Genomic DNA, 22,286 nt, shown 5'->3' on the forward strand with positions numbered 1-22,286 from the left:
GTTCATGGCTGCCATAGTATTTTTCAAAATAGTTACAGTTTCCCTTTAAAAAAAATCACTAAAGTCCATGGCTACCCTTAAGTAATAGTGACCCCATAATATAAGCTTGTAATGCATAAGCAATAAAGGGAAGACCATTGGGGATCACTAACACTGAAGTTACAACCTACAGAAATTACATTGGTATAAATATCACATAGAAAATGTAGATAATGGAAGGTGTTAATGTTTTGTTTTAATTGGAAGCAAAACTGTTGTGCAGTTTGTTGAGTTGTACCATACCACACTCTTATTAGCAACAAGCAATTCAATATGGCACTCAAACAATTACCTCCAGCAACACCAGACAAAGTTAGTGGTTCACAGAATGGCTCTGAATTCAAGTGCAAATTTTTAGCTATATCATGTCTCGACTGATTTGAGATCTAATTACAGTTTAGGATTTAGAAGGTCAAACTCTTTTGAATAATGTAATTAGCCACATCCACAGTTTCATAAATTAATTTCTTCCAATTGTGCTTAAAATATTTACAATATGAGGGTAGACTGGTAGAGATTTGATGAATAATAAAATTAAACTGGATGTATGTGGACTCCACACTTGGTAGTGCTGGTGCAAAAAAAATACATTATATTGCAAGATTATTTTGTTTTTCATTTTAAAAATAGCCTGATCCTTTTACTTAGTTTCTAAACTTCCATTTGACTGTAAAGAAAAAAAAAACAATAGTATTGTGAAATGTTCAAACATAGCAGCAGTATGTATATATTTACACTTTAAATGAAAAAAACAATAGTATTGTGAAATGTTCAAACATAGCAGCAGTATGTATACATACTTTTAAGAAATGAAAAAACAATAGTATTGTGAAATGTTCACACATAGCAGCAGTATGTATACATACTTTAAGAAATGAAAAAAAACAATAGTATTGTGAAATGTTCACACATAGCAGCAGTATGTATACATACTTTAAGAAATGTGCATTTTTTTTCCTTCTCTCTCTCTCTCACACACACACAAACATACATCCCCCCAATCTTGGGCTAATTTGTTTTACAATAATGTTCTGCAAATAAACAACTATGGTATTTTTCACTGTGCAGAGAGAAGGAAACAGTAGCATTTCTTGTGAGTAGCTACAACATGTCAGTGTAGATTGTGGTAATTTTAAAAATATATTTAGAAACATTCAATGGTTTGGATGAAACTTTTGATGACTTATCAACTGAACACAATAACAGCAAGGTCAGAGGGCTTCAGAGAATTACAAGTAACAAGTTTGTACAGTGCAATGTGTAACTTACAGGCTATAACCAAATGCTATACTGTAATGTAGATCTAGTTTACTGATTATTGGCACTAGAACTTTTTAGATATTATGCAAAAAATAATATTAGCGGCATATTGTTTAGAAATATAATGTTTACCTTATATCATGAAATTGTGTCTTTCTACCTATCTGTCTGCCCATGACTGTTTTCAAAGGGCTGCTGTTTAGAGACTGTGTAACTGATTTCCATCAGTCATTCAAATAGTCATATGTTGGGGTTGAATTTTGTTCATAGGAATTAGACCTTTAAACTTCTCGGAATTCTGTCCAATCGTTATCGAAGTAATAACAGAATAGAGATGAATAAAGGTTATATACATTTATTAGGTCAGAGGTAACTTGGAATTAGGAAGGTTTATAATTTAACCTTTTAAAGCACTTGTTCTCTTGATATGCAAGGTGGGTTTTGTTGTCAAAATTTCATTAATTTAATCAATCAATTAAACTAAAACAACTTGCATCACTGGTCTAGCCATTAGACAACCAACTGTTTGTCAGCTTGTGAACAACCATCTGTACTTTCTTACAACAAATTTAAGATTACCCCTAAACTTAAAACTAAATACACAAGAATTACAAGTACACAAATTCACCTCAGGAGGTGGTGGTCCTTCCACAGTCAGGGACACAACGTTTTCTCCCCTCAACAATATCAATCCCAACACTCGTTTCTCTTCTCTTTCCGGCTGTTTGCTGCTCTTGGCTTTGACCTTTCTGAACTCTTCACAGTCTCCAAGAATTAAGTTCATATGTTTGTCAAAAGCCTTGAATGTTCCTATAAAGCTTCGACCATCTTGCAGGATAACTCTTATCCTGTAATTTATATGTTGGAGCATTTTGTTGTTCTTTCCAACAGTCTGGAATAAAAGTAGAGTAAAAAGAAACTGATACACAGAAACTAAATGTACACACAAAAGTGAATTTATAAACAAAGCTCAATCAGTGTACATCAGTATCCACGATTCTTGGGTTTCACAAATAAATACACTATTTTACACAATGATTAACAAATGTTAATGTCAACAATGAAGAAAAGACAAAGTTGTTATGGTTAGATTATTATTCATTTGTTATCACACGATGTACATGTTATGTTTTATAGCAAACTGTCCAACTTACTACGTTTACCATAACTGGACTTTTCAGGATGGTTCAATGATAACAGCTTTAGAGCACCTTAGCTAAAAAGTATACTTCAAAGCTACGTGTAACTTTCAATCATTGAAAAACAAAACTGAGGCTGGAAGAGATGCAAGCATGAACAATGTAGTTGTAACAAAAGATTGTGTTGTTTTGAATTACTGACAGCAGCACAACAAGATATCATAAAGTTAAGATTTGGAAATGGATTTACAATTAAAGTTTTATTTCTCCAACAAAATGTGAAAAGGCTACAATGTTAAAATACAAATGCAAACAATAGAACAATGATAGATTTCTTTCCTCTATGGATTTTGGAGTAATTAGGATGAATTTCACAATCAGTTTATCACAGGGTTTATTAATCCTGTGTTTTCACATGAAACTTCAATAACTGAAGACAACATTAATCAAATTATTTTTAGTTAATAAAAAAATAACAAGGAAATATAATGGTAAAATTTGGATTATTTGAGTATTTAAAATATCCAGAAACAATTACAACTGGTTGGTTGGTTAGTTGATCAGACATTTTATGTCACAAAAAGAAACTAAGCTACCTGCAAACATCCGGTAAAAAGTTAAAAGTAAAATCATTAAAATTTGTAAAAAGGATTCAAGGTAAAATAGTTTAATTTTTGAATAAAAACTTGTATAACATTAAATACAATTTTTTCATAACTAGTTTACAGCAGTGAGAGAGAAAGAACAGTAATAAAAGTTTTAAAGGACTTAAAAAATAGTGTTAAAAAGATCAACAGCCTTTAAAAAGAACTAAAAAACATTTGAAAGGTGGACAGCGTCACCATCACCAACCACGCTATTCAACATTATGGATAAATCCTGGGACAAAACATGTCTAAAATGGTGCTGTTCTCGAGGGTCGTAAAGACAACAAGACAGCAAAATTCAGCTTGTTATGACCAGTGTCACACAGACAACACATTTGTGCATCAGTCCCAAAAAAAACGAAAGCTACGAGTTAAAAAACTGCGACTAATGCCCAGTCTACTTAGGATAACTTCCTCTTTCCGATTCCTTATGGAACTAAGGTGGCCAAAGTCCAATGGAGTGTTTTATCAGAAAAAGCTTGTTTTCGTGTTGCTCACTTCCAGTTGACTGCCAACTGTCACAGAGCAGAGCCTTGAATACAGGACCATAGTCCATGTATGGAACAGACACAGCAGTGATAATGCCAGAGCAGACTTAGCTGGGGATGTCGGTGAGCTTGTTCCCACAAATACCAACGTGGCCTGGTATCCAGAAGAACTGGATAGATGTTACAGAGAAATGGGCCAGTTGGTTTAGAATACTGGCAAGAACAAGGTAAGAACTAATGTGAAGCTACTACAGGGGCAATAGAGAACTGAGTCAGTATAAATAGTGCAATTCCAATACCACTTAGCTTCTATGTGATCCAGTCTGTCCTGAAAAAGCATGGCCCACTGAGAAAGAAAAACACAACCCCAGGTGGGATGCTGTGGTAATGATCAACATGTCAAAGCATACAGTAAAAACAGTTGCAAATGGCAGAAGTGTAGAGAAGGTTTATGAGACTGTGTACAAGCTCTGGACTGGGAAGTGTGAAAAGCCCTGGTGCAGAGCTGAAGTCCCTGATGATGAATGGGGTCCAGCATTTTCAAGGCCGAGATCCTGGAAGAATCATACCAGCAAACCATAATTTTAGATCGAATAGAAGCACAATATCTTTAGTATAAAACAGATTTGCCCGAAAGTGGTGGAAGAGAAGACAGGGAGGATATTCAATGCTCTGGTACATTCGACTCTAGCTGCTTGATGTGTGGTATAAAGGTCAGTTTACAATCAAAAATAAGGCCCAAGAACTTTGTCTCATGGACCACAGGTAGCACAACGTCACTGACACGGAGTTCAGGATCAGGGTGAATACCCCCCATTGGCAGCAAGTGGTTTCAGAGAAAGAGAGAAGTTAAAATGATTTGCTGTGATCCACTTCAGTAAACGATTGAGGGCAGTCTGACATGAGATGTGAAAATCATTGACAAAGATCTCATTTGCAATAGCAAGAGGAAGTTGTTCAGTGATGGCATTAATCTTTATAATGAAAAGTGTGACACTCAAAACACAGCCCTGAGGGACTCAAGTTCCTGTAGAAAAGAACAAAAAAGGTGTTGAACTTACACAAACTTGGAATTTCCTGTCCATTAAAATTAATAGAATGAGCAAATGATACATAACACAGTGGAGGTTTTGCAAAATGCCATACCTCCATATAGTATCATAAACTTTCTCTGATTGATGTTTCAAGCTAAATCAGGTGGTCTATGGTGGAGCACTGTTATTGGAACACAACCTGGGTGGGTGAGAGGTTGTTTGATTTGAACAAGAGTATTAACTATCCTTTCTAAGGTCTCACAGCAACAGCTTGTCCAAGCAATTGGACAGTAGTTTGAAGGAATCTTGGGATCCTACCCAGGCTTAAGAGAAAGGTAGGACAACAGTCTGGTGCCAAGCATCAGTAAAACATTCTCCTGCCAGATCTGGTTTAAAACAGTCAGAAGAATGGCAAGAAAAGCAAGAGGTAGATTGCACATCATCTTGTAGTGTATATCACCAGGCCCAACTGATGTACTGCCAGTCTGAGTTCCACCAGTGTAAAGGAGCAATTATAGTCATAGAGACAATCAGCTCGAAATGAAAGAGGTGATCGCTCTGCCGAGTCTCTATGGCTAAAAGGTGGAGGAAGAAGCAGAAGTGTTAGATATTCAGCAAAAGCTTTCACCAAGAGAATATGTGATGCTCTAGGTATCAGCTACTTCCTGGCCATCAGAGAGCAAGATTGAAAGGGGGAGAGAATCATACTGCCCACTGACTTCTCAATCTTATCCCATGGAACTGGTGGAAGAAGAAATGCTGGTTGTGAACTTAATCCAAGATCTCTTCTAGCTTTGTCAAGCATGAGCACATGGGCCTGCTGGAAAGTGATGCAGTTTGAGAGTGTGGGATACCTATGAAAAGTATCCCACGCCCATTTTTGAGCCTTTAATGCCACGTGTCAGGCAGGATTCCACCACGAACAAGGATACTGTGGAAAATGTTGACTTTTTAGGAATACACTGAGCAGCTGCCTATATAATAGTCAGCTAGTCATTTATTGATAGCAAAATCAAGTTCTGTGAGAGCAGTGAAAAAGGGTCAGTAGGTTTGATCCAGCTTCCACCAGGGTATGCAGGTTGGGTGTCACTGACCACTGCCAGTTTCTCTCAAAATAAAAGGAAAATGATCACTCTTGAGGATTACTGTCAACCCTCCATGAAAAGTGGGAAAACAGTGAAGGGGAGCAAATTGAGAGATCAATCCTAGTAAAAACCTGACTAGGTGTATGAAAATAAGTAGAAAAACCAGTACTGAAAAGAGAAAGGTTGCAATCTGAGAGCACATGTTATACACAGCAACCCCTCTCATCAATATTAATACCTCCCAAAGGGGCTTATGTCCATTAAAGTCCCCAGGATTAAAAAGGGAGATGACAACTGCTAAAGGAGAGCATTAAGGTCTGATTGATCATAGGTCTTTTCATACTTATGAGTATGGCCTTCTCCAAGGGTGAGCACATGCTGATCATCCAATAGTTCTACCCCTCCATCATACAACCCGTCATTTCTGTAAAAAGAAAACTGGGGAAATGTGACTATATTTCAGAAATGTTTCCTGTAAGGGAAGACATACAGGTTAGTAAGAAACAGTCAGTGCTTCAATGTCATCTAGATGAGAATGTAAATTTTGACAGTTCCAATGTATCGAAGTGGCCATTTTTATTTATGTGCAGGCAAATTGCCCCCCCCCCCCACGCTAGTACAGTGGTATGTCTATGGATTTATAATACTAAAATCAGGGATTCAATTCCCCTTGGTGGGCTCAGCAGATAGCCCGATGTGGCTTTGCTATAAAAAAAAACTCACAAAAACACACACGCAGGCAAATTAGGCAGAGAGCCCTTCCGTTTTTGATCACGTAATTTTTCTTAATTCAAAGGAAGATCTATCAACCTGGGTCAACTGGGTAGGTCCTTGTCATTGCAGTAACTGTGGACGTGAATCATTTTGCAATTTGGGGTGGTAGAAATGCCTATACCGGAACAAAGGAAGTGGATCTTGGGGTTTGCTACAATGAATGTTAGGGGACGGAGATGGGTGTTGATTCATCAACCTTCTTAACCATGGAGTTCAAAAGACTTCTCATGTGGTTTGAGAATGATTCTTTCGGAGGCACGGAGAGATCCGTTTGCATTCCCATTGTAGTAGTGGAACGAAGTGCAGCAGAGTGAGTCCGAAGTAAAGTGGTGGATAGCACCTGTAAAGCCTCAGGGTAAGTAATGTTTCATATCATTTTCAAATGCTGCATCTTTTTTTCTTCCCTCTACTTGGGACAAGAACAAAGTAGGATGGGTGGAAGCCATTACAATTAATGCAATGTGGGTCTGTTTCACACTCATAGGCATCATGGTCCTTCACACATGCTCTGAGAGGGTTTGGAATATATGGCTATACCTTGTAATTAAGATAACCCACCTTGATGGTGGCAGGTGGACATGGTGATGTAAATGTTAAAATAAGGGCAGTGGTCAACATTATAATTCCATCATTGCAACTGGAGACACGTCTCACTGCAGAAACTCCTTATTTGGAGAAACCAGTGAGAATCTCCAACTTGAGAATGTTCTTCAAATCCCTCTCAACAATAATTCCTAGTGATAACTTCAAAGTAGCATGGAGAGTAACCTCAATGGGTGTATCTCCAATCACCTTCGAATGTAAGAGGAATTCACTGTGTTTTAATGTGGATGTTTCCACCAATACGTCAGCAGAGCAAAGGTTTTGAATGACTTTGAAGAACCAACAATTCCCTTATGAATTAAAAATAAAACAAAAATGGAGAAATATACCACTAGGTTTGTCTGAAAGAGAATGTTATATAAGAAAATGAGGTACAGGTGTTACAGATGAAGACTGCTGCTCAGAATCTTCAAGATGTGTTCGTTAACCTATAAGCTGTTTTTTCACTCTTATTTAAGTTCTTATTTGGGGAATCCATAGTAAAGAAAAAATGTTTTGGTGCCCACTGACACCACTCACCATGGAGCCCTACGAGGGGACACACTACAATGCCAAACAAAAACATTGCAGTAACACCAGGGTTTTGTGAGCACTATACCCAAACAAGTGTTAGGGTTGCACCCCTAAACTACCAGGATCCTCTCCTCCCATTCAAGGGAGGCCACATTTGACAAATGTGTGGGTGAATGTTTAGATCCCAGAGGAGGTAAACTGAAAGAACAGAACCTTCTCCGCAGTTCCCCTTACCACATGCATGAATCCACACCAAGAGGCAATTACAATTAACTGATTATTCCTGCAATATTAAACCAACCAACTCTAATCCCGAGGGGCATAAAGAGCACCTTAGTTCTATGCACGCAGGTTCATTCCTGCACAAAAATATTAGTTCCTGTATATGAAAGAAGTAAAAAAAAATTGTTTATAAGCTATTTTTAACGTCAGACTAACTGCCAATATCAAACAAGCACATTTGGAGATAGATGTTACATGCATGTGCAAAACATGGCATATAAATTAGTTTGGTTGGATAAAACAACCATAAAAAACAAAATTGTTCTTGAAAGTGACAAATAAGTTGATTTATCCAGAGAATATTGTAACAATATATTATTTAGCCAACAAAACTATCAAATCCAGCATATCAGATTATGGCTTTCTCACAATTGATTCTCAAGGGCAGAATATGTGGATCTCTGATTTCTAATGTTACTATTACTTCAATTTTTCAGAAAAACTAGCGTGTGATGCTGTTATAGTTCCTTTAATTACATCCAGTTAAAACTTACAATTCCAACAAGAATAAAAAGTAAAATTAATTTTAAAAAATGGATGCAATGCATTACAAACTAACTGATATACTGCCACATTTTGTATTTCATAACATATATTAATTAATAAATTATATCAAAGTGTAGATAGTTAAGTAACTAAATTACACCTGATTTTTGGTGTGGTGTGTTAAAATCATATATAATTAGTTTTTACTGATTTGTGAAGATTTTCCTGTGTTTATTCTGAAAAGCAAAACTCCTGAAAACAGCTAAATCAAAAAATTAAAATGTTACGTACAAGTAGAAGGAAACATGGCAAGTTATTCCCTTTCTTCGTTATATACTGTTTTCTCAAAACGTTATCTATACTGTAGCATATGGAAGAGGGAGATAATTTTGATAATTAATGTACAATGTATGTCTAAATGAGTTTTGTAAGGTACACGATAATGAACTAATGAATGGCACGGTTAGATTCTTACTTAAAAGTTAAAGGTATCTGCTTTGGTCTGTGAAACTAAAGATGTTGAGAACCGTATTGTAAAATCCAAATATTTAATGATTAAACAACGATGTCTTCTTTTATTGTTTCCTTGTAAGTAATTAAATATTTACTGATACAGTTATGCTTAACTTCATTTCTAGGAAAATACTACGAGAACTCAGTATTAACAACATGGAGGCATTCATTACTCGAGGGTTGGTAACACTAACGTTAACATGACGAGTGATTCACAAAGACAAAAACGTTGTATCGACGGAACAACTTAACATAAAGTTTAAGGTCAAATAATTATTTTATAAGAAACAAATCACCTACCATGTTGATCGTTTATGGTTCTTTTACAATTTCAAACTTATAGGTTAAACTTTTAATTACAAAATTTCAATACCCCAGAGCCGCCAAATTCCCTTTTATATTTCTTACACCTACGTTCTTTGCAGCTTGTTCACGTAGCTCCCTCTGTCGTCGTATACTAAAACAACAATCACGTGATTAAACTTAGCAATTATTGGTTTCGTACTAAAAAACGTCATCACAATGGTAACTTCCTTTTCGCTGCTCGAAATTCAAATTTGTTGATGCAGGACCAGTAAGTTAAAATCAAAAGTAGAGATATTAACGTTCAGGGTGATTGCATTATAGTTACAAATCAAATAAAATTGTTATTGACTTTAAAGCAACAGTAGCCTAATTGAAATTATTTACTTTGAGGTAAGTGGTTTTGATCTTAAGTCGTTATTAAATGGACTGGTACATAAATTGGTTTTGTCTGTTTGCAATGAAATGGAAGTCTGACAATTAGTCTTCCATTCCAAAATTCACTGATGTAAAAATGAAAGGAGGCATTTGTTTACTACTTAAGGAAGTGCTGACATTCTTTGAGGATGTTACTGTTAGTTGTCAAAACTATGACAATGGCCTATTTTTTATGACTATATGAGCTATCACATAGGTAAAAATGGTGAAATTTTAATATGTAACATTATCTTTTGATTCAACAGGCTATACCTTCGTATTTACTTCTGTATTGTAACAATTTCATCTTTCGTTATATTGTTAATAAATTACCATATTTTGTGAATTTGTTATTACTGGACTTGTACTATAGGTAGGTAAACGATTTTGTGATAAATATAGAATGATCACAATTTATTAGAAATATGAAGTTAAAGTTTGTTTATAATTATTTGTTTCTATCATGGGTTTTGGAAAACATGACAGGATTGGAAAAAGCTTCATATGGAGGGAAAGGAAAACTATTCAAATGAAAAGGTAAAGTGTTAGGGATTACATATTTTGTTTTTAATTATAATATTTGTTTGACCAAAATCTTTTGTAATTCTATTTTTATTCTATTTAACAAAAAACAAAAATGAACTGGTGAAGCAGAATATGGTACTTTAGAAATCAAAATTTTAACCTATAGGAGGCATAGATAACATATATTTGGAAAGTTATGATGAAGAGAAGTGAAAAACCTTTTGTTAATTACATCAACATATACTTTTTTCATCTACTAACAATATTGTACTTTGCAACCAGTTTTTATTCCATGCTTTGTGAAAAGAGTGCTATAGATATCTTAGTTTACCTCCTTATTCATAAATATGAAAACTGTTTTTGTGAATATTTCAAACATTCATTGTATAATAAAATGACATTTTGTAAGTGCATAAGACAAAAGTGTATACATTGTACATCTGTTTTTGTATGAAATGTATTTTACCTGGTTTTGAATATATAATGAATTATACAGGGTGACTACAGAAACTCCTAAAGTAATTATATCATAAAAATTACTTGATTAAATATAAGAACATTTCACTAGAACTTGAGGAATATTGAGAGTTAAGGTTTGTTGTAGGTTGGCAAGAAAACAATGACAAATGAGCTGTTTCAAGTGGACTTTCTTTTCCTTGTAAATCTAACATGCATGCTTTTATTTTGCATTTCTTTATGTGTAAAGCCTTAGCATTTAATAATAAAGGTTTTAAAATGTTTGAACTTAATTTTTGCTTTTGAAGGTGCATTTTGCCCAAATGTTCTAGGTTTTGTGCAGTTTCTTGGGTTTCCAGTTATGAACCAGTTTCATGATATTAAACCTCTCTTGTCACTTGCAGGCTATTTTGTCAGTCTGGTTTTAGCACCTCTGTTTCTGTTGGAGTCTATTTTTGCCATACAATACATGGTTTCCACCTCATTCTTAGAAATTTGGATAATACTTTCATCATCTTCTGTCAAGTTCAAAATATCAAATTATGTACCTCATCATAGATCAGATTGGTTTATTAGTTCTTATTGATTCACATCTAATTTGATTACAGTTATAATTGGCATGTTTAGTGATTTAGGAATGCCACAAAAAAGTACTAAAGTTTGATAATTGTTCAATAGATACCTTGGTAGTGGCTTTAATACATCTGGATATGGAATTCATCTTCAATAGATTTTTAGACATACAATGGAAAATATTCTGGAACAAACAGTGACCTAATTCTTCTTTTAACAAATAATCTGGATGAATTGGCACAACATTTTTCCAAATTATCCCTTTGGAACTTGCAATCCCAGATGTTTATTTTTTTTCATGGGGAATAGTGATTCCAGTGTATTGAGATATGCAAGTGCTAGAAGCCTGATCCCATGGTCAGTGACCTATTTTATCATTTTATAAACTTGTCTTTATCCAGGTATAATTTATCTCGTTTCATCCAAGTTTGTGGTCTGTTATAGCTAGCCAGTTAACTTACATATATAATTATTTGTGACCATTAATTAGTGTCATGTAAGATAATCATTTTATAAAAATTAGGATGCTTATTACATGGACCTGCAAATTTAAACTTCATAAAAGAATATGTAAACACATTAAGACAAACCATTGAAGACTTGTATTATTACTGTTTTTCATAATTCCAATGACAGGAATTAAAGTATTGACATCATAATATTTCTTTGTCTAATCCCTTCATGACAGGTCAGGGTTCAAAGGCCATGTTATTGTGGTTGTTGACCTGCATTCAAAATTTTATCAAACTATTATTTTATTAATTTATGTCAATGAGTTTGGAAACAAATTGTAGATTATAATTCAAACTTTAATATTTAATTTCTTAATTTAAAAGTAAATATTAAAAGAACACATTGAAATATAGATCTTAGTGAGTTACGTGGTATGTTGAATGCAGCACTGTTTAAAATTAGATGTTTGTAATGTCAAAATACATAGTCTATAATTTCATACAAATTATGAACTCAAATTACTAACAGTCTAAAATAAGAAACTCATATTTTATTTTGTTGATATATGGTTCGTGTACTGAGTCAAACACAATGGACCTTTTCAACTCTTCATTTTTTGAAATCTCATATATATGACATGAATAACCAATATACATCTTAGAATGTTCCCTTAGGGGTTTTATCAGCCATTTTAATTTGTGAAAATGCTACTATGCTCCTTTGATCCAAGTTTTCAAGGAGTTAGGATGTGTCTCAAGTCTGCTTGTAGTTTCATATTTTGTAAAATTTAAAAAACCCTTAATTACCTACAGTAAAACATTATATGAATTCTATGGTACCAATGTAGTTATTTATGATTTTTTAATTATTCAACCCTGTAGTTAAAACCTAAAAAAAATTTTGATATCCTCTATATACAAAATTTTAAAAGGATTAGCAACCTATGTCCAGTAACAACTGAGTGCAAAGGTCATAGCAATAAGAGATAACTGTTTGCTTTACTTTTTGATTTATTGTTCTATATTTTAAGGGAAATAAGTTTAATTTATTTTTAAATAATAATAATCTGTATACATATATTATATAATAATTGAAATGTAACTGTATATTACAAAATACTAATCTACTAAAACACAGCCAAGACAGAAGACTAAAGGTCAGTTTTATATTATTGGATACGTGACCTGAGTGCACGTGCATTGTGTAAATGCAAGTTATGTGATGTAAAGTAGACGTGACCGGAATGTTAGTATAATAAATAATAATAAATATATATCTTCATATATAGTATTTGAGGCTTAAGCTACTTAGACTAAATATTTTGTTGTAATATGTAGTCATAACAACATGAAAAAAGCATAATTTATATTTATTTCCTAATTTTTTTATGATGGTTGATTTTGCTCTTGTAATACTTAAAAGTATAAAATACATTTGACCAAAAACAAAAATGTGTTTAGGAGGTTTGAGATAATGTAACATATGAAAGTTTTGGGGTTTTAGAGATAATGTAACATATGAAAGTTTTGGGGTGAAGGTTTTTTAATCATAACACAAAATCACTTTGCACTCAGACTAGCAGCAAAAAAGACTATTTTCACAAAGAAATCTTCAGTAAGAATGTTTCATTAAAAATCTGATGTTTTGCATACAAACTACTTGTAGTCTTTGCTAAAAGTCCATCAAATTTTGTGAAGGTTCAATTGATGTATCTACAGTTATAATGAAAATACTTCAGCTGTGCAAATATAGATGAACTTGTGCATGTTATACTGAGCTTTTTGTGAAAGGGTTAATACTAATCCAGTAATGTGCATGTTATACTGAGCTTGTTGTGAAAGGGTTAATACTAATCCAGTAATGTGCATGTTATACTGAGCTTGTTGTGGAAGGGTTAATACTAATCCAGTAATGTGCATGTTATACTGAGCTTGTTGTGGAAGGGTTAATACTAATCCAGTAATGTGCATGTTATACTGAGCTTGTTGTGAAAGGGTTAATACTAATCCAGTAATGTGCATGTTATACTGAGCTTGTTGTGGAAGGGTTAATACTAATCCAGTAATGTGCATGTTATACTGAGCTTGTTGTGAAAGGGTTAATACTAATCCAGTAATGTGCATGTTATACTGAGCTTGTTGTGAAAGGGTTAATACTAATCCAGTAATGTGCATGTTATACTGAGCTTGTTGTGAAAGGGTTAATACTAATCCAGTAATGTGCATGTTATACTGAGCTTGTTGTGGAAGGGTTAATACTAATCCAGTAATGTGCATGTTATACTGAGCTTGTTGTGAAAGGGTTAATACTAATCCAGTAATGTGCATGTTATACTGAGCTTGTTGTGAAAGGGTTAATACTAATCCAGTAATGTGCATGTTATACTGAGCTTGTTGTGAAAGGGTTAATACTAATCCAGTAATGTGCATGTTATACTGAGCTTGTTGTGAAAGGGTTAATACTAATCCAGTAATGTGCATGTTATACTGAGCTTGTTGTGGAAGGGTTAATACTAATCCAGTAATGTGCATGTTATACTGAGCTTGTTGTGAAAGGGTTAATACTAATCCAGTAATGTGCATGTTATACTGAGCTTGTTGTGAAAGGGTCAATACTAATCCAGTAATGTGCATGTTATACTGAGCTTGTTGTGAAAGGGTCAATACTAATCCAGTAATGTGTATGTTATACTGAGCTTGTTGTGGAAGGGTTAATACTAATCCAGTAATGTGCATGTTATATTGAGCTTGTTGTGAAAGGGTTAATACTAATCCAGTAATGTGCATGTTATACTGAGCTTGTTGTGAAAGGGTTAATACTAATCCAGTAATGTGCATGTTATACTGAGCTTGTTGTGAAAGGGTTAATACTAATCCAGTAATGTGCATGTTATACTGAGCTTGTTGTGAAAGGGTTAATACTAATCCAGTAATGTGCATGTTATACTGAGCTTGTTGTGAAAGGGTTAATACTAATCCAGTAATGTGCATGTTATACTGAGCTTGTTGTGAAAGGGTTAATACTAATCCAGTAATGTGCATGTTATACTGAGCTTGTTGTGGAAGGGTTAATACTAATCCAGTAATGTGCATGTTATACTGAGCTTGTTGTGGAAGGGTTAATACTAATCCAGTAATGTGCATGTTATACTGAGCTTGTTGTGAAAGGGTTAATACTAATCCAGTAATGTGCATGTTATACTGAGCTTGTTGTGAAAGGGTTAATACTAATCCAGTAATGTGCATGTTATACTGAGCTTGTTGTGAAAGGGTTAATACTAATCCAGTAATGTGCATGTTATACTGAGCTTGTTGTGAAAGGGTCAATACTAATCCAGTAATGGCCAATTTTCAAACTTTAGGGGACATTTAAATTATGTTAAAATTATACAAGTGAATTGTGTTAATTGTTTCAGATTATACAGTCATTGCATTGTTTTACATGGACATGCCAATAATTTGAGATTTATAATTTCATCATCCACTGCACATTTCTATTTTAATATTTGCATAACTGACTTGATGTTGCTGTTTTGTGCTCAGTTGTTGCCTTAGAGGATTGCTACATTTTTGTTTATTAGATAGTGTTTTCATATTTATGTGACATAACTAAATGTAAATGCAATGAGAAGATTTTTTTAATTTACAAAATAATTCTGGTTCTTAAAAAGTTGGAGCCAAAAATATTGCTAACCTTAGAATCCTGTAATGAATTTTCAAAACTAAGAGCCTTCTAGAAGCCAATTTTTGAATAATGAATATATCGTGTATATACCAAACAAGACTGGGAAATTTATGAACCGTGTAAAACAAAAAGTAATAAGTGTTATATATTTCAATATTTTACAAACAATCTGATATATAATCATCATGTAAATTTTATTGGCATTCAATATGAAGCAAAAACATTGCTCAACACCGTATTTTGTATCCAATAAGACTAAGTAATTGTAAACTACAATTTTGGCAAAGCCCATAATAATCTTTTTAATTATTTGGTGTCAAGGTTGAGAAAAATAATTGAAGACTTGAAATTGGGTTTTAAATTTTTTTGATTATTCTAATTATTCCAAGTAATTCTGATATTAATGTTTGTAGTTAAACACAGTTACACAATGAGTTTATGTGATCTTCTCACCATGAGTATTGAAACCTAACTTGTAGCATTATAAGTTATTTTTTTATGGTCATCTCATGAGAATAATTGCATTTTCCTTTTGTAATCTCATGAGAGTGCTGTATTTATTTTCAGTAAAACTCGTAACAAAATTGAATCTATGGAAATATAATTTGCAGTGAGTTTTTTGAGAGGTATTTGGAAGAAAAGTGTTCATTGTATTCAGGCAAATGTGGAAGTTGATTAGCATGTTCCATTAATAACCCAGTTCTGGTCTCCATGCCTGGATTCATCAGTGCTGAATGTCTTGATAGAGGATTTACCATATATTTTTATATGCTTTTTTTTACAATAGTTAAAAGCATTGATGTTTTCAAAGTTTTTACCAAACACGTTATGAGGTACCTTTTTTCGGGTTGGTGTGTCCTTGGCTTATTCTTCTATAAAATATAGATTTGGAACTCCTGATTTCCCAAGTCTTGGACAAAAAAATGACACCAGTAACAGTATAACATATGTAAGAAATGGCACTGTATGAACATCATTCTTTTGTGTAATAACAATGGTTTCCATTTTTATCACACTTCCTTTTTCCAGTTCTGCTTAGGACAGTTTTCCTGTGTTGAACTAGAAGTCCAGTTTTTCATGTTTGATCAGTCTGACGATCAGATGGATTAGCAGTTGAGAAATAATCTTTGTTCAGAAAGATGAGGGAAATCAGGAATATAATTAATAGAATCAGTAATAAATAAAGAAGCTTAGATAACATATGACAGTATCTGTAATATAATATTGTTTTAATTTTCTGTATTAGGTCGTTAGAACTTTTGACGATACAGAAAACAGAAAAGCTCTCCAAGAAATGAACCAAAGCATTAATTCTAGTGGAAGTGAAAGCCGTCCTACCAAGAAAATGTACAAGTAAGTATTTATGTTTTACTGAGAATTGATATTTTGTAAAGTTGGTTTTGGTGTTAGTAACTATTGTATTTTGGTGGGACAGTGGTAACTCTATAGACTTACAATGATGAAATTTATGGTTTCATTTGCCACTGTTGTCATAACACGTAGCCCAGTGTTTCTTTGTTCTAAAACAATGTGTTATGAGATGTTTGGTGATAACTTGAGGATTGACGCATGTAGTGCATGGATTTTTAAGTTTCTTGCAAAATGTATTTCCAACCTGCATGTCATTATCTTAGTTGTCATTAAATAATTTGAAATTTGACCTGCTTTAATCAATGCTAAGACAGTACAGCTAGTATAAGTGAAATTTCCAGTGTATGTTACTGAATTACAATGTTTTTAAAGAGAAGGTACATGTTGCTACGTTTGATAGAGTCAGTTGATAATAAGGTTATTATACAGGGTGTTCAGAAAGTCACTGTGCACTTATATATTTATTAACAGACATGTTTTGATATAGAATACAGGAGGTAAATATAAATGACAATTATAAACAATGTTGAAAGTGACCCCCCGTTGGCATCAATACAGGCCTGGATCCTTATTTTGTTTCTAAACACTGCTATCAATTGCTGGCTTGAAATAGACTGAATAAAATATGACTACAAAACTGCACAGTGACTTTCCGAACACCCTGTACATGTAGACTTAGTCATTGTTTTGTTCACAAAATTATTTCAGTACTAAGTGAGCCAAAACTTATTTTTTCTAACTGGTAAAATGCTAATATTAAACTTACTTTTAGACTGATTGTACTAATTGATTAAGCTGAATTGTTTTGATTTAATAAGAAATAATAATTGATAGTTTGAATAACAGACTAATAGGTGCAAATTTCAATTTCAGTAGTTTGCTTATTCTTGTGACATTAATCAAGTTAATAGTAATTATAATTACATATAGTAATAATCAATGTGAATTAATTATCCTCACAGGTATTTAAATATATTGATCAAGTTAGTTGCATTAATCTAGTGCAGTGGTTCTTAACCTGGGGGGTCATGACCTCCTGGGGGGATGTTTGAAATTTCTCAGAGGGTCACGGAAGGTTTGAGAATTATTGGGGAAATCATGGAGCAGTTTGTAGTTTTCATGGCATGTGCCTGTAACTGCTCACCAAAGAGAAACATGCTGAAGTGCGGCAGTTGAACCACATCGAGATGCTTGTTGTGCAACCACCTGTCTAATTTTGAGTAAAAATTTTCATATATTACAACATTTTGAATTGCCTAAATTTTTAACTATATAATATTAATACATCGAACTTAAAATTTAAATATCAAAGTTTCCGTTGTATTTAGTATATTTTCTCATTATATATATTACCCCTCACACTGAGTGAATAAACAGGTTTTGTATTATGTTCAGTAATTCCATGGATTTTACATTTGTTTATCACTTGTAGCATTTCTCAAGGTCATTTATTTGTAACATTTTCAATAAATCAGAATCTTTATATAGTTTTGTTTTATTCTACCTCTACGCAAAGTTCACCATCACAAAAATTATTATAGGGGTCACGGTAATACCCTGGAGAGTTTCGGGGTAACACGATGAAAACGGTTAAGAAGCACTGTGTCTGGTATATAGTACATTGTATTGAACTATTCAAAATATGAAATGTAACTTTCTCCCATAAACCACTCTTTTAGTTTTAGTTAGTTCTTTTAAACAAAGAACAATAAATTCACGTCCCTCATTATTTGTGTGATATATACATATTTATTCTTTTATGTTTTGTGTAAAAAATTTGATAAAACAAGAAATTATAGTGATATTACAAAGTTTTTATAAGTAGATTTCATTAAATATTCTGGTCTGGCATGGCCAAGTGTGTTAAGCCGCTCGACTCATAATCTGAGGGTCGCAGGTTTGAAACCTGGTCGCACCAAACATGCTCGTCCTTTCAGCTGTGGAGGCATTATAATGTAACGGTCAATCCCACTATTCATTGGTAAAAAGCATAGCCCAAGAGTTGGCTGTGGGTGGTGATGACTAGCTGCCTTCCCTCTAGTCTTACACTGCTAAATTAGGAATGGCTAGCGCAGATAGCCCTCAAGTAGCTTTGCACGAAATTCACAAACTAAACATTAAATATTCAGATATTTTTATATCGCTAGTTTTTGTTTAAAATCATTTAACTGAAAATGTGAAAATGTTAAATTTAAGAAAAAACTGCAAATTTATGTATAATTTTTAACTGACTGTAAAAGTGTGAACCAAACATTTAAAGTTGTTACTCAAATTTTTAAAACCTAATATAGTGTGATAGAAAATATTTTTACTGTGTAAGTACTATGGGGTGTTTAACAGTCAGTAAGGTATCTGCTGAAATTGTAAGTTAAGGTGAAGGGATGTGTTTGAAAAACATTACATCTTGCAAATTATACAAGCTTTGATTGTGTTAAATAAAGGACAGGTTAAGTGTGCCAAGTTTTTATATTTTTTCTTAAACTTTTAACATGTGCAGGAGATGGTGTTTAGATAGCTTTGACATTGGGCGCCCCCTAGGAAGAGGCAAGTTTGGTAATGTTTATTTAGCACGAGAGAAGAAAACTAAGTTCATAGTTGCCTTAAAGGTAAGAGCTTTGTTTTTCTACCATATTATTTGGCTCAATAAAATATTTACAATGAAATTATATTCTTGGAATGTGTCTGTCAAGGTAAAGGTGTTGAAATATACTAATACCAAAGTAATGTTTGTAATTAACAAAGAAACTGTTTCTTTTGATTCTATAAAATATAATATTTGTTATTGGGTTTATTGTAATGATGCTTTTTAATATTAATTCTATTAATATTAACATTTCTTACTTTTTGTTTAAAAAGAATAATAACAAACTATCAGTTTAACTTCAAAGTGCTAATAAATTTTGTAACAAGTTATTATAATATCAGTTTGTTTTAATCCAAGTTGGAATGTCTTTATTATGTGTGGCTAAAAATGAACGTGTTTGTGTGTCGAAAAATCTTTGTCGAGGATAAAATAGTCATTAGTGTTAATTTTCCATTGCTTTATAAACTGTTATTTGATATCTTTAGTTTTTTATTTCTAAGAAGGATTTTGTTAATAGAACACTACGAGTCTTTGTTATTTAAATGATTGGTTCCAGATGCATGTCAGCATTATGTGTTTTGAATGTCTTGTTTCATTCTTATGATAAGCCTTTGTAGAAAGTGCAAGTAATATCACAGGCAGAGTTTTTGTCCTCGTACCAAATAGCTTTTCAGCATTTGAAAGTGGTTAAGAGTTACTTAAGGACAGGCATTATTAGCACCACAAATAGCATGTAAGTATATAAGGACAGGCATTATTAGCACCACAAATAGCATGTAAGTATATAAGGACAGGCATTATTAGCACCACAAATAGCATGTAAGTATATAAGGACAGGCATTATTAGCACCACAAATAGCATGTAAGTATATAAGGACAGGCATTATTAGCAACCACAAATAGCATGTAAGTATATAAGGACAGGCATTATTAGCACCACAAATAGCATGTAAGTATATAAGGACAGGCATTATTAGCACCACAAATAGCATGTAAGTATATAAGGACAGGCATTATTAGCACCACAAATAGCATGTAAGTATATAAGGACAAGCATTATTAGCACCACAAATAGCATGTAAGTATATAAGGACAGGCATTATTAGCACCACAAATAGCATGTAAGTATATAAGGACAGGCATTATTAGCACCACAAATAGCATGTAAGTATATATGGGACAGGCATTATTAGCACCACAAATAGCATGTAAGTATATAAGGGACAGGCATTATTAGCACCACAAATAGCATGTAAGCATATGGGACAGGCATTATTAGCACCACAAATAGCATGTAAGTATATAAGGACAGGCATTATTAGCACCACAAATAGCATGTAAGTATATAAGGACAGGCATTATTAGCACCACAAATAGCATGTAAGTATATATAGGACAGGCATTATTAGCACCACAAATAGCATGTAAGTATATAAGGACAGGCATTATTAGCACCACAAATAGCATGTAAGTATATATAGGACAGGCATTATTAGCACCACAAATAGCATGTAAGTATATAGGACAGGCATTATTAGCACCACAAATAGCATGTAAGTATATAAGGACAGGCATTATTGGCACCACAAATAGCATGTAAGTATATAAGGACAGGCATTATTGGCACCACAAATAGCATGTAAGTATATAAGGACAGGCATTATTGGCACCACAAATAGCATGTAAGTATATAAGGACAGGCATTATTGGCACCACAAATAGCATGTAAGTATATAAGGACAGGCATTATTAGCACCACAAATAGCATGTAAGTATATAAGGACAGGCATTATTAGCACCACAAATAGCATGTAAGTATATGGGACAGACAGGCATTATTAGCACCACAAATAGCATGTAAGTATATAAGGACAGGCATTATTAGCACCACAAATAGCATGTAAGTATATAAGGACAGGCATTATTAGCACCACAAATAGCATGTAAGTATATAAGGACAGGCATTATTAGCACCACAAATAGCATGTAAGTATATAAGGACAGGCATTATTAGCACCACAAATAGCATTTAAGTATATAAGGACAGGCATTATTAGCACCACAAATAGCATGTAAGTATATGGGAGACTAAATGACATCTCTTGTTCAAGCAGCAACAAAGTTTTCCAAGGATTTATTAATAGAATTAAGAAGTTCTTGTGTCTTAAAGGATTATTAAGGCAGGGAGAATATATCTATTGTGTAGCTAACAAACTTTGTGTAAACCTGGGGAGAGCAGCAGGGGTTAATCCCAAATATTTTTTCATAAGTGAAGGATAACGTTTGCCTGTAATTTAATGGAGGTAAAATTAAACTGAGTGTAATAAGTTTATAGTGTAGTCTAGTGTATGAAGAAATTTCAATTTTTTTTCTTGAGTAACTTGGATATTTATATGAAAATTTCCTTTCCTTAGCTTAACATTAATTAGTATGTTCACTAACCCTTTGTGTGCAAATTTAACATTATTTATAACCAAAGAAAGTAAAGATAAATCTTATAGGCTTCAATAATGCTGCAGTTGGGTCTCTTAGAATGAAATTATTGAACTCAGTTTATAATGTACTCTGTAATGTTGAAGTTTTTGAATTCTTGTTTTACTTCTAGAGCTGAAGAGAATTTACTTTAAACATATTTTTCATGATACTTGCAAGACCTAAACGTTTAGAAAAGAATTTAATTCAAAATTTCATGAAAAGATCTATAATGTACTTTTAAAAGTGTTAAAATTTTGGAATTTGTTAGATGTAAAATATTCTTTATCCTGTAGGTTTTGTTCAAGTCTCAGTTACAAAAGAATGGAGTGGAACATCAGTTACGACGAGAAATAGAAATTCAGTCTCACTTAAAGTAACCCAGTTTTAAACATAATAATGTTACCTGTAGTTTATCCCAACTTTGAGATAAAAGCAATTCCAATAGGGTACTTTTCTTTTTTCGCAAAATCAGCTGTTCTTGTTCATTGCTGCCCTCTATATGCAAAGTGTTTCACTGTAGGAAAATTTTAATTTCCAGTTGTATTTGCTCATCCATTGAGAGTTGAGAAAAAAGGCAGGAAA

General features: G+C 33.2%; 1 protein-coding gene across 1 annotated transcript in view; it reads left to right on the forward strand.

Annotated features, from left to right (window-relative positions):
- Nucleotides 1-9,358: 9,358 nt before the first annotated feature.
- LOC143231687 (aurora kinase C-like) overlaps nucleotides 9,359-22,286 on the forward strand; it is a 32,413-nt gene continuing 19,485 nt past the window's right edge. The window contains exons 1-5 of the mRNA XM_076466275.1: nucleotides 9,359-9,559; nucleotides 10,070-10,120; nucleotides 16,521-16,627; nucleotides 19,143-19,251; nucleotides 21,998-22,077. Coding sequence (XP_076322390.1) covers nucleotides 10,088-10,120; nucleotides 16,521-16,627; nucleotides 19,143-19,251; nucleotides 21,998-22,077 — 329 coding nt within the window. The 5' untranslated portion in view covers nucleotides 9,359-9,559; nucleotides 10,070-10,087. The remainder of the gene's footprint in view (nucleotides 9,560-10,069; nucleotides 10,121-16,520; nucleotides 16,628-19,142; nucleotides 19,252-21,997; nucleotides 22,078-22,286) is intronic.

Source organism: Tachypleus tridentatus, chromosome 11, assembly GCF_004210375.1.
Source record: "Tachypleus tridentatus isolate NWPU-2018 chromosome 11, ASM421037v1, whole genome shotgun sequence".
Taxonomy (NCBI): domain Eukaryota; kingdom Metazoa; phylum Arthropoda; class Merostomata; order Xiphosura; family Limulidae; genus Tachypleus; species Tachypleus tridentatus.